Source organism: Perissodus microlepis, chromosome 10 (genome assembly GCF_051167445.1).
Source record: "Perissodus microlepis isolate ML-2025 ecotype Zambia chromosome 10, ASM5116744v1, whole genome shotgun sequence".
NCBI lineage: Eukaryota > Metazoa > Chordata > Actinopteri > Cichliformes > Cichlidae > Perissodus > Perissodus microlepis.
Genome location: NC_140470.1, coordinates 31163088 through 31175713, shown reverse-complemented (window position 1 = coordinate 31175713; position 12626 = coordinate 31163088). Strand labels below are relative to the sequence as shown.

At 43.7% G+C, this 12626-nt stretch overlaps 1 protein-coding gene across 1 annotated transcript in view; it reads left to right on the top strand.

Moving 5' to 3' along the window:
• Positions 1–8005, top strand: part of wwc1 (WW and C2 domain containing 1) — a 38557-nt gene extending 30552 nt beyond the window's left edge. Inside the window, exons 12-22 of the mRNA XM_084940975.1 lie at positions 2146–2263; positions 2448–2618; positions 3051–3243; positions 3428–3520; positions 4114–4163; positions 4284–4482; positions 4715–4885; positions 4962–5054; positions 6146–6376; positions 6578–6696; positions 6804–8005. Of these exons, the coding sequence (XP_084797101.1) occupies positions 2146–2263; positions 2448–2618; positions 3051–3243; positions 3428–3520; positions 4114–4163; positions 4284–4482; positions 4715–4885; positions 4962–5054; positions 6146–6376; positions 6578–6696; positions 6804–6870 (1505 nt within the window). The 3' untranslated portion in view covers positions 6871–8005. The remainder of the gene's footprint in view (positions 1–2145; positions 2264–2447; positions 2619–3050; positions 3244–3427; positions 3521–4113; positions 4164–4283; positions 4483–4714; positions 4886–4961; positions 5055–6145; positions 6377–6577; positions 6697–6803) is intronic.
• The last annotated feature ends 4621 nt before the right edge of the window (positions 8006–12626 follow it).

The following is a 12626-nucleotide window of genomic DNA, read 5'->3' as shown; positions in this document are numbered from 1 at the left end:
TTCATCTCAGTGAGGACGAACGCTTTTCTGAGTCCTTTTAATCCTCAGTGTTGCTAAGGTGACAGCGAGCCGTCTTTATAACTGCCCGCCATCAGAAACTAGAATAAAAGCTGCGTGTTTGAGTGGAAACGTGACTCTTCATCAGACCTGAGGAGCCTCCCAGGCTCTCAGCCGCACAGCAGTCAGGTCTGACTTGTAAAACATAGTCAGGAACGAGTCGCTGTGACAGAGGCAGCTCTTGACTTCAGAGAAAAAGCTTTATTAGAAAGCCCGACTCCAGGAATCCTCCTCCTCCTCTCAGTGTGCGTGATGAGGAATTTAATACTGTGTGTGACACCTGACGGCTGCTGGCAGCGATGAGGAGGGTGGAGGTGAAGGTCAGGAGGGTTTAGGGTTGCAGCTGTTCAGTGCTGAAGCTCGTTCTCTGCATCAGGAGACGTGATCGCTGTGATCGCTTCATTGCTCCAGTTTCATTTTTCAGGTATAATTTTGACTTTTATTAATTTTAAAACTAAATAATTGAGAAACTTTTTTTCCAGGTAAATCAGTTCAGTCTTTAAAAAAAGACTTTTTTATGATATTTAATCTTCTCCTCCTACATCCTCTCACAGTACAATCATTTGTTTTTTTCCCGTATTTCTGATACAGCCGACAGATGCAGGATTTTTGAGGCTGACGTTTGTATTTGGTGACTAAAACATTCGATATGTGGGACATTTCAGGGACATAAAACACAAACATCTTTGCCTGACGTTTGTTAGTGTCGTTATTAACGAGTCCTTTCTGGGTTTAATCCTGTTTTGCTGGATTACTCGTTTGCTCGTTTACGCTCTGCCAGCCTGCAGCAGCAGCAGGGCGCCCTCTACAGGACAAATTATGCAACATCAACACCTGTAACACGGTTCACATGTTTCTCCCGTTTCTTCTTCTACTCTTACATTTTTTTATCGGTTGTTATTGATGCTGATAGATATCGATATCAGCTGATAACCTGGTGCCGGTGTATTGATCAATTCTTATTTCTGATCCCTCATAACGCCATAAATACCGGAGAGAGCAACATTTTCAGGGTTTAGAAGGACACTAAAGTTACATCAGCTCTTTTTACTAGCTTTGCCCCAGTGTGTTACTCTGAGGGTCTTTGTTGTCTTGTGTTTTGGATCAGGCGGGGTCTGTGGGCCTAACGTGTTTGTTTTAGGACCGAGTGAGTCGATGAATGTGATGTTTTCACGTTTCACTCCCCTCCCAGGCCCCTTTCTGCACCTGAGCGCTGACCTACCTTTGCTTTTGTTACCGGCTTGTCTCTCTCCTGATCTGCTGTCGGCTCCGACGTCTTTCGTGGCGCTCTTGCCTCCGCCTGCGCTCGCAGACTTCCCGCCATGATGTCAGACTGACTGGGACCAGCAACGAGGGCTTTATGGGCAAAAATTCCCCAAATCTCTGCTGGACGACCCCGTGACCCCTACCACCCTCATCTCCCTCCCCCCATTTACTTCTTTATTTGAGCTTCACTTAAATAGTTTAAATATGAAATAACTCGGCTGCGAGAGACACTTTTAACTTCAGTGACGGTCGGTGTTGTTGAATAATGTGTTTAATAATCAAGAAAACGTCAGACGAGGGGAAAAAGCAGAAAGTTGAATTCAAATAAAAAAAGAAACTGTTCTGTTATTTTACATGTTTACATTTTTTGCAGCACTGCAGCAGCTTGTTGCACCTTTGTGTGGTTAATGAGAGCTCGGAGAGCGACAGTGAGAGTCAGGCTCAGGTGAAAGCTGCACCTGGTGTCTGGTTTCCTGCTCTCATCAGGTCAAAGCCACACGAGCCTGAAGTCTTTCTCAGGTCCACATCACATCTAGTCCACAGATTATTTATTATATTAGTTTTAATGTGTTGTTTGCAGTGCTGTGCGGCTCCAGGCCAGGTTTGATTGGTTCACTTCATTGACCTGAGCTCAGGGATCAGACAGACTCATGTTCAGGTTTCGTCATTTTTCTCTACAGTTTGGACGTTTTAGTTTTGTACTTGCACATAAATAACACGAGCGGGAGTCAAAGACGCCACACGTGGTCGCTGTTTCGCTGTTTCGCCTTTTCACCGCTTTATTGAAGGATGATTTTATTTCTCTTCTTTTGTTTTTTTTAGGCTCAGCTTCCGAGCTGCGAGGGACGGGGGCGGGGCCAAAGAAGATTGGGGTGACCTCGGCCGTGTCTGACGAGTCGGTCGCCGGCGACAGTGGCGTGTACGAGCCGTCAGAGCGCAAGTACGAAGGTTTTACATTTGAGGTCGTAGGTTTGTCCTCGTATTGTTGCGCTTTTATTTTTCTTGGTCTGGCTCTTTGTTTCATAAATTTAAAGTTACAGTTTGTTAATAAATGAGTCACATTGGACGGATTTCCCATAACTGCAGCTGGAGGTTAAAATAACTCTGCGTGCTGTTTCCCGCAGACCCGGCCTCCCCGCTGACCTCCTGCTGAGCTCCTACGAGGACCGCCTGGCGCCCGGCTGCCCTCAGGTGCAGCTCGGCTTCCGTTACGAGGCCAGAGACCGGCGCTTCACCGTCTACGTCATGCAGCTGTCCAACTGCAGCGCCCTCTGTCTGCCGACCGACCAGAAAATGTACGAAGTCTCAGTCCGAGTGTGTTTCCTGCCCCTCGAACGTATCTCAGCAGGTTTAATGGCCTCTGCCACGCTGCCGTGTGTTTGAGGCGCTCAACAGAAAAACTCAATACGGTCGTTTTTTTCTTTTCTACGGGGCAGTTTTATGGAATCTGATCTAAAACTAAAATGATTATTTACTGAGATCATAATGAACGTTAGAAAACTAAAATATGTGTAAGTATAATCACAGAAAACAGCCAAGCCGCTCCGCCTTTAGGTGACGTTTCAAAGTAATCAAGTTAATAAAAAAGTAAACAAACTTTTTCTCCAAAGTAAAAAAAAAAAACTAAACCAGAGGTTGATGCCATGGAGGCTACGTCCATCTTTAGTGTACAGTCTGTAATTTACATCGCGACATCATCGCGTGACCTTTGCCCTTTCCTCCTGCAGGTATGTACGCGTGGCGGTGCTTCCCTGCGTGGAGGCCACTCGCTGCCTCTTCCGAACACGCAGCTCGCCAACTCGAGACGCCCTGGAGTTCAACGAGGTGTTTGGCATGCAGATATCCCACAGTGCACTGCGGCAGAAGACCCTGAGGGTGGACGTGTGCGACACCGGCAAGTCGGGCCACGAAGAGTGTCTGGTTAGTTTCAGTTCGTACGTCACTGTAAAAAAAAATGATAATATTCACTAATCTTCGAGGATCTCACGGTTTGTTTGTTAAAGGTCATCAGCTGTTAATTAATCAGCTGTTAACGAGGTTCTTATCACACACAGTTTAATACATGCTCACGCTCTCTCTGACTCCCTCCTCTTCCTCGCTGCAGGCGGGAGCTCAGATCAGCCTCGCTGACGTCAGCTGTTCGGAGGAGAAGTGCACCAAGTGGTACAACCTGCTGAGTCGTGTCTACCTGCCCGAGGTCAGCAGAAGCCCAGCGAGCGGCCCAGAAATGAGCCGTGCTTCGTTTCCTCTCCAGTTTCATCAAAACTAATTCTTCTCATTTTAGTTCTCAGATGTCCTTTTTTCACATTTAGATGCTTTCAGTGAGTCACAACATGAGTTTAATGTCCCTGTGAGGAAATATTGATCATAATAATAAAGTCGTTTGTGTGCACATGAAGAAGGAAGAGGAAAAGTAACAGTTACAATTTTACACATTTCTGTCATTAAATTGATACATGAGTCAATAAAAAGGTCAAAAAGTCTTTAAAAGTGGAGCTGTGAGTGAGACAGAATAGAATGCAATAGAATAGAATAGAATATCCATCACCGAGCTTCAATCTAAATACATAAATCAGATTAAAGGGATAGAAAGTAAGACGCCATGTTGGTTGCAGTCACGTAGGAATATAAGAGGAATTCTACTGATGCACAATCAGTGTGGAAAACTGTTCGGGACATAAATGCTGTGTGTGTTACGAGTGTGACGGGAATGTCGCTGTTGAATGATCTGAAAAATGTTTGAAATGATCGGAGGATTAAAAAGTCCTGATGAAACTGTTTGTGTTTCAGACTCGCGTTTCCAGCGGCGACCGAGCCGGAGGGCCTGAGGATGACGAGTGGTGAGTGTTGAGGATGAAAATCTGAGTGATGCAAACTATGAGCGAGCCTCGTGTTCAGTCTGAGGAAGACGATGGTGGCGTAGCGAGTAAGAACGAGTGTCTGTGGTTGGTCTTCATCAGGCATGGCGAGCCTCTGGAGGCGGACATGTTCGAGGACGACGAAGAGCACGGCGTGGAGGGGGCGGGGCCTCTGAAGGAAGAGGATGAGTTTTATCACGAGACCAGCCAATGGGAAGCAGAGGAGGAGGAAGATGAGGAGAAGGGGACCAAACCCCCTCCTCCGACGGCGGCGGTGGCGGCAGCCACCATCACAGAGAAGGTAACGCCATTTATTTCAGCTTAAAGGTCAACGAGCCACTTTGTGTTTAGAGTTCTTCTTCTCTGATAATTGGGAACGCTGACATTTAAGCAGGGGAAGAAGAAGAATGACTTCCCGTTCCAGTGGACCTTTTTCGAGTTTGTTTTTAAGCAGGAAGCAGTTTTAGAACCAACACTGTGACGGCGCCTCGGTCGGTGAGCGTCCTCGTTACCGCTGCGGTTCTCTCCTACAGGTGAACAAGGAGACGAGCATGGACAGCCTGCCGTCGCTGCATCACTGCTCCGTGGTTCGGCCCAAAGAGCGGCGCCCGGACGTCCGCCAGCAGAACCCCTTCATGAGGGGCAACACCATCATCCGCTCCAAGACCTTCTCGCCCGGACCTCAGAGCCAGTACATCTGCAGGGTAAGTGAGACCTACGCAGGATTTGCGCCGATGGTGACGCTGCGACCTCATTAAACGCTCGTTTTTGTCCTCGCAGATTAACCGCAGTGACAGCGACAGCTCCACGCTCTCCAAGAAGTCCCCGTTTGTCAGAAACGCCTCCGAGAGACGCAGCATGCGCATGAAGAGGGTAAAGACTCCGCCCCCTCACCTCTGCATCATTGCAGAACCATTATACATTAGCTAGCGTCACGCCTACTTTGTGTGGCGGATGTAGACAAAAGAAAGTAGTTCCTTTGTGAGACTCGTCATTGAAGCTTTGTTGGTATTTGTTGAGTAAGTAACTCTGCTAAAGTAGCTTTGCATGATTCAGTTCATAATAATCCTAGTTTATCTGATACTGAGCTTCGGTGCAGCACTGTCTATAATGAGCCATTTTAGCCCCTCCCCCTTCACCTGTGAGCGTGGCTGTTCACGCTGAACCGCGGGACGCTCGGTTCCCGTGTTTCAGCTTCAGTGGTGCGGTTTCTCTCGTCTTTCTGATCCTCCTGCTTCTCGACTTCTCGAAAGTAATACCTTCACATTTGCTGACCGCATTAACTCGGAAAAGAGAGACAATTTGCATTTTTTGAGGCTTTAAACCTCCTAACGACTCCCAGTGAAGCGACTCTTAATATTTAATGACCGTCTGAATGTTTAATGCAGCGCTGACATTTGCCAGTTTCTATTGATTTAAAGTCGAGGCAGCAGATTCGGCCTCTCGGGGCTCCACGGCAGCAGGTGTTGGTGACAGTATTTGCAAATAAGTTGAGGTGTTATTAAACACTCTGACTTTTAAGCCCCCTCCAGAGATCGAGGACTTTACAGGCTTCATCGCTGATGGCTGCACTTAAACCTGCGCAGACGTAGCAGGACTGTGTGCGTCGAGCTGTGGTTCAGCTCTGGTTAAGTTTAGATCAGCGTCACCCTGATGTTTGGATTCTGTTAGCTTTGGGTTTGTTTTTTTTATGCATTTTTCTTTTTCTTTCTTTGCCCTCGGCTCAAACTCAGCCGGCCTGTCTGACTGACAGAACCAGGCAGCAGAAGCACTGTGACGTTGTGAGTTTGTGCTGCAGCGGGGAGAAAGTCGATGGTGTTACTGTTGTTTTGTTGCACTCGTTCACAGTTTCTGTCAGATTCTCTGTCACGTTTTTAAGAGCTCGTCAGTTCATAGTCGATGATTTTCCAGCAAATTTGTGTTTTGTCCTCGGCACTTAACCCCGCCCCTTCATCCTCTCTCAGCCTCCTGTACCCGTTAAAGGTCTGGACGGGCTGCTGCGGACCTCCCTGGACCTGGAGTTGGACCTGCAGGTGTCCCGGACGCGGCAGGCTCGGCTGGCGCAGGAGCTGCGGGTGCTGCGGGAGCTGAAGACGCAGCTGGAGAAGGCGAGGCAGCAGGGCCAGAAAGAGCTGCCCGCCTGGGTCCAAGAAGACGAACGCTTCCGGCTGCTCCTCAGGCAGGCCGAGAAACAGGTGAACTTACCGCCGAGTGTCCAGGCCTCCCGTGGAGCCTCTGTCCACATGTTACATGGTGAAATCAGTTTCTGTGTCCTCGTTTGCTCTCAATGTGCAGATGAAACAGATAATCCTCCAGAGGGTGCTTTCTTTCTTTTTTTACTGTCACAGTATAGTTGTCCTGCTGGAATAAAAACTCTCTGGTTTTGTTCTCTTCAGACTCGAGAGGAGCAGCAGCAGGAGAAGCGGGTGGAGAAAATGATGAAGGCCGCAGCCAAGGACGTCCACAAGATCAGAGGCCAGAGCCGCAAAGAGGTCCCCGAGGTGCAGACCTTCAGGTACGAAAAGCACCGTCACCACCACAGATTCATTCGTGGGGCAGTTTGAAGGTAGCGACCTCATCGCGCACAATGATGATGTCACTGTTCGCTGTGTGTGGTTTCAGAGAGAAGATGGCGTTCTTCACACGAGCGAAGACCTGCATCCCCGACCTGCCGGCCGACGACGTGTAGAGAAGCATTTCAAAGTATTTTCCTTCCGGAGTCGTTCCCTGCTGTTCCCTCACCGACGAAGCAAACGTCTGGCGGTATTATGAAGAATTAAAATAAATAATAATAATAACACTGATAATAATAATAATAAGTAGGAAAAAACCTTTGAAACCGTGGAGAGAGTAATTTTAAAGAGCTCAGCATTTCTAATGTGGATAGTCTTTGTTTGTAAATTAGCGATAGCACTGCTGGAGCTTTTGTTTTTTTCCTTTTTTTATTCTCGTTTCCACTTTTCTGTTTTTGTTTCTGTTACTAACCGGCTGTTCTTAGACTCGTAGGTGTTTAAAATCATTCCAGCACAGAATCATACAGTCACACATGAGCATACGAAGACTTTTGTACTGAAAATGGCACAAAATCAAAAATGGTACTCAAAGGAAAATTCAGCTGCAGCTTAAAGATATTTAATATTGACCTCCAGATGATGTGGGATTAGTTTTTATTATTAGAGTATTTTCTGAGCAGACAAACAGCACAGTGTTTAATTTTTGTATTTGTTTTTAAATGCGGCTCTCCCTACACAACAACAGTGAAACACTAAAACATGTTTGTGCAGACGAATCGCCGCAGACACCGCAGGTCGTTGGAGATCTGACAGTTATAATCCTTAAGATTTTTAATCCAGGTCAGGTTATTTTCTACACAGACGTGACATTTCTGCTGGTTAAATGATCAGAACAAAAAACAAGTAGCTGTTTCTTAGAGCAGGGCAGCTACAACTCCCAGGATGCATTTCAACAGGAAGCATCCAATCAGATTCATTTTAAGGAGACGCTAAAGATTAAGTAAAGATTAAATAACCTCAGATTATATCCCGTCCAATCAGGCAGGAGAAAGTTTTTGGATCATGTCCAATTGTCATTCATGTGCCTGTTTAAACCTTAAACATACCTTTGAGTTTTTTATGGCCCAGTGTCGATTAAATAAGTTTTTACTACGCTGTTAAACTGCAAGGAGGGCGTAGTAAAGTCCAGAGGCCAAAAAGACAACAAATCACATGTTATGGCTCATTTATAAAGAGATTTAATGCACTAAATCTACAGTTTATTGCAAAATGAGGCACTTAAAAGTTGCTTTTTTTATGTTGTGAACATAAGAGCCAGATTTTTAAAGTGACAAAGACCAAGACTGGAGCAAAGAGAGCCAAAATGCAGCATTTGTGTTCAGCTAACGCTGCACTTCTTTAGGTTTCCTGTGTGATGCATACAGACTTTATTACTAATCATCCATCACTGAGGAAATTCACCTGTTACAGCAGCACAAGAGTCAGGAAGAAAAGGTGAATTAGAGACTAATAAACATAAATATATACAGGAGTAATTGGTACCATGTACAAATGGTACTGTAAACAGTGAAACGGACTAAAATACACTAGAGGACTGGAAGACGGCAACATTTTGCAACATTCTGTCCAAACACATTTTTTTTTACTCTTAGTTCTATATGATGTCATACAGAGGGGATTTCCCTAATATGGCCATCTCAGGCTCCACCCAAAAGAAAGCCTTCCTCAAAGGGGAGGGGCTAAAACAGCTTCCTTCCCAGAGAGGATTAACTGAGCGGCTGCACTGAGGTCCAGTGTGCCATAAAGAAGGATTTTTTTGAACTGTTATTAGCTGCTCTCTGTGAGGCGAAGAGTTAAAAATAAGCTGCCACACTTACTGCCAAACTGACCTGGACTGAAATCTTAAGGATTATCTTCATCTTCAAACACTGGCACAAACTGTAAGTTTTCTGTAAACTGAGCGACGTCGTGCTGACGGCACAGGTGGTCGTAGCACGTCAGCGTGGCCGCACGATAGCAGCTCAGAGGAGACGCGTCACTCTGAGCGTAATCCGTAATCATCGTCTCTCGTCACACAAACACATCGGTGTAGAAACAGCACTAACTCGCACTAACACTCAGGTAGTTGATCGGGTAGTTTGCACTTTAAGAAAGTTGAGGTAGAAGTTTGAAAAAAGAAAAACTTGATGTGGGTTTTTGGAAAGTTAAACGTCTGGAAACCTTTGCCTCACGCTGGAACGATTTCTGATTGTCGGAACAGGAAGTGATCTCAAACGCATTTCTGATGACTGTGAACTTGTTATTGATCGTATGATTGTTTGACTGGAAGCGACTGAAAAAAAACTGAGTCGTCAGCCAATAGGAAGACGGAAGTCCAGCTTTGCTTCGTAAGCTCCTGCGCTTCTCTCTGATTGGCTGATCAGTTTTTGCAGTTTTAATTTCAGACTTCCTGCCCTCACGTTTCCACCTGTAACTGGATGTTTGTGAAGCATTCAGTTCTATTAGAACCGGACCTTCTGCACTTAAAACTGTTGGATGGCGTTAGTGTGGTGCCCCAGCAAAACTCAGCATATCGCCTTTTTTTCCTCAGCTGGTTATTTAAACTGTTTTTCTCCTCGTTTCAGTTTGTTTGAAACTCTGAAACGAGGAGAAAGACACATTCAGTGAACTTATCGATGCATTGAGCAGCTAAAGAGCCTCAGGAGTTGGTAAATATTAGAAAAACGTCACTCCCAAAGACTCCTGACACGTTCTATATAAACTGATGTTTAATGTAGTGTTTACATAAACAAGCAAAAAGAAATCTGGCACAGGAAATTTTTTACTTTTCAGTTTATGGAGGATTGAAGGTGCCAAAATAAACAAAATATGTGACTGAGTGAATAATAAAATGACATTAAATGTTCGAAAAAAGAAATACATGTAGGTATTTATTAATTTGTAAAATGTGACATGAGTTAATATTTTTAAATTAATTTTATGCAGAAATACAGGGAAGGTCAGTAAACAGATATTTGTCTTACATTTTATAATTGAATGCCTTGAATGTTGAAGAATTGTTGTTTTTTTACATTTGTAATTTATTTATTAATTTGCTTGCTGTTCCATTATTATTTTGGCGGTTTTGATCCTCCATACAGGCATGTGTCAGGAAGTCGTCTCCAAAATAACGATTTAAAAAGTGGAAAATTTTTCACATGGAAAACATTTAACATGAATTCTACATTATTATTACAAAATGTGGGATTATAAACTACCTGCTGAACATGGAGCAGATGATTTATTCAGGTGGTGGAGACCAAAAATGGAGCTAAAAATGAACGCTGGGCCTTGAATGGTCACTAAAGTGCCTGTGACTGCCTGATGTTGTCACTCTGTAGCTGCTGAATGCAGAAATAAGCGGCTGTCTATTGACTGTCCGACTTTCCTTCTTGCTGGGCCACCAGGCTGATGGTGTCGGTGCGTTTTGTTCTTCGTGTTTCCATTCCCCGTGTAAAGAAGAACGTAGCTGACGAAAACCAAGCTGCTGCTGCTGCTGTCATTCCAGATGTTTCTCTCTTCTTCTTTTTTTAACTCTGTGTAGAGAAACAGCAGCTCTAGGAAATGATTGAGGTTTTTTTTATTGTCCATTTTGACCGTTTACCTTCGTCATCTCCACTTCCTGTTGCTGCCCAGTCTCTGTGAGTGTTTTCAGTCCTCATTAAAGCGTCAGATAGTCCCACCACATCCAGGTAGGAGTAGATATATTTTTCTAGAATGTATGTTTAAAAAAGGTAATAAGATTGAAATAACGAGACACGAATGACTTCTGAAAGAGCCTCGGTAGGATGTGAATCTGACACCATCGCTCGACATCAGTGTGAACAGTCAGTGAAAAAGACCAAAACCAAAGATTTAAAAGCTGATCCCCGTCCTCTGACGTAAAACGATTTAAACCCCTTCGTCACGAGGTGTTTTTGTAATTTTACCCTCTGCTACCGCACGACAGAAAATCAGACGCTGGAAATAGTGAGCTGCTAGCATGTGGTGCTAAAGCTAAGCTAACACCTGCCAGTCAATCTTACCATCCTGAAACTTCCCTTGGTTTACTCTCAGACTGCTGATGTCACCGTAAAGATGCAGCCAGATGTTTTTTTTCTTTTTAAGGTACTTGATGTAAATTTCAGGGTTTAAAAAAATACTGTAAATGTTCCAAAATTAACTAAAGACAACATGAAGAAATGGCTGCTTTGACCTGATCTGCACACTAAGCATTTTTTATCATTGAAATAAGGCCTGTATTATCTAAAAAAGGCTCAACTCATTCAGCAAACACTGCCCCCTGGTGGTGAACATTTTAGTTAGTCTGCAGAGGGGAATTACAAAAAGTTACTTTTAATCGTACACTTGCTCATCAGACCACTTCGTGAGCTTTTGCATGTTTTTTTGGCCGTCTGGTGTATTTTTTTTATAAATCAAAAAAAGTTGGTAACGAGAAATGCGCCGTTGTTCTCAGAGTGCAGATCAGCTGTAGATTCCAGTTTGTGCCGACTGTTCGCACTGAGAACTGAACAAACGTTATGGAGTCGGGCGTGCGCCTGCAGAGCGAGCAGCGGGTTCACTGCAGCTCTGGAGATGTTTTTGTTTAATGTCCAAACGAGCCGCCATCGCTGGATGTGTAAGAAGACTTGGAGGAACTTTCATTTTTTTAATATTAGCCGTTTTTTGTTTGTCCTCTGTCTCCTCGAGTAGATTGGACCTATAGGAATTCAGCGGTTAACCTCTGATTAAAAAAGACTCGTTTATTTGAAACATCTGGATGAAGGAATGTAGGTTTTTTTAAAAAACAAATGCTGTTAGCCACAAATGATTTTTCTTCATCACGTAGGCAAATCTTTGGTTTTTTTGTGCTTTTATGTTTATTTTATCTGATGAATCTGTTCAAACCCGGTGATGCGTTTGCAGGCGGCTACGAGAAACACACTGCATGTATTTATTGCACTTCTGTGATTTTTTTTTTTTTTTTTTTGGGGGGGGGGGGGGGGGGGGGGGGATGTGTGCTTTTTTCCTGTTTTGTTTTTTTTTGTTTTTTTTTTTTCCTTTTTATCGTAAGAGTCCTGAAAAGCTGTGAATTTTATTCTCAGACACTGTACTGTCGACCAGAGTTGTAAATATTTCACCAGCACAAAAAACAAACGATATGTTTTGTAGTTTCACAACATATAAAAAAAGTTCTTCTCTTCTACTCGTGTGTTGTGTGTTTTTCTTTGTTCTGTCCTGAAATCCATGAGAGCAGAGATGATAAAGGCAATTTTATTTCTCTGAAATTCTAATGATCAAAAGAGGTTTCAAAATGACTATTAAAATGCTGGTATCTGAAAAGTTGGCATTAAATTGTTGGCTTGCATGTCTAATTAGCTTAATTACTCCTGTGGGACACCACAGGGTTCTGGACTTGGTCCCTTTTCTTTTATTATATGCTGACAATTTTAGGACTACATGCCAGTCATTAACGGGAGAGGGGGAAAAAAAAGTGATTTTTTAATTATTTTTTTTAATACATTGTATTGTTGAGCTGATATGAGCGGAATCACATCATCTACAAAAAAGCAAAGATTTGATCCTGAGACAAAACCAGTCACTCTCCAACCAAAGTAAGAGATTCAAGACCAAGATTTTCTTCATGCAAACACACCAAAATGACTTTTATGTGTGTCATGTGGTAAGTATCACTAAAAACACGACCACTGACACGATAAGACTAACAAAAGATACGAAGAATATAAGATGTTGGACTGTCATCAATTAACAGACATGCATTTGCAGCAGTGTGATGTTGCACTGAGTGTGCATGGGAGTATTACCAATTATAAATTTAAACAATATGAAATCAATTTGATGAATATATTAAAATATTAACCCTCTTGAGGAAGGCGTTGCCGATTTGCAACAG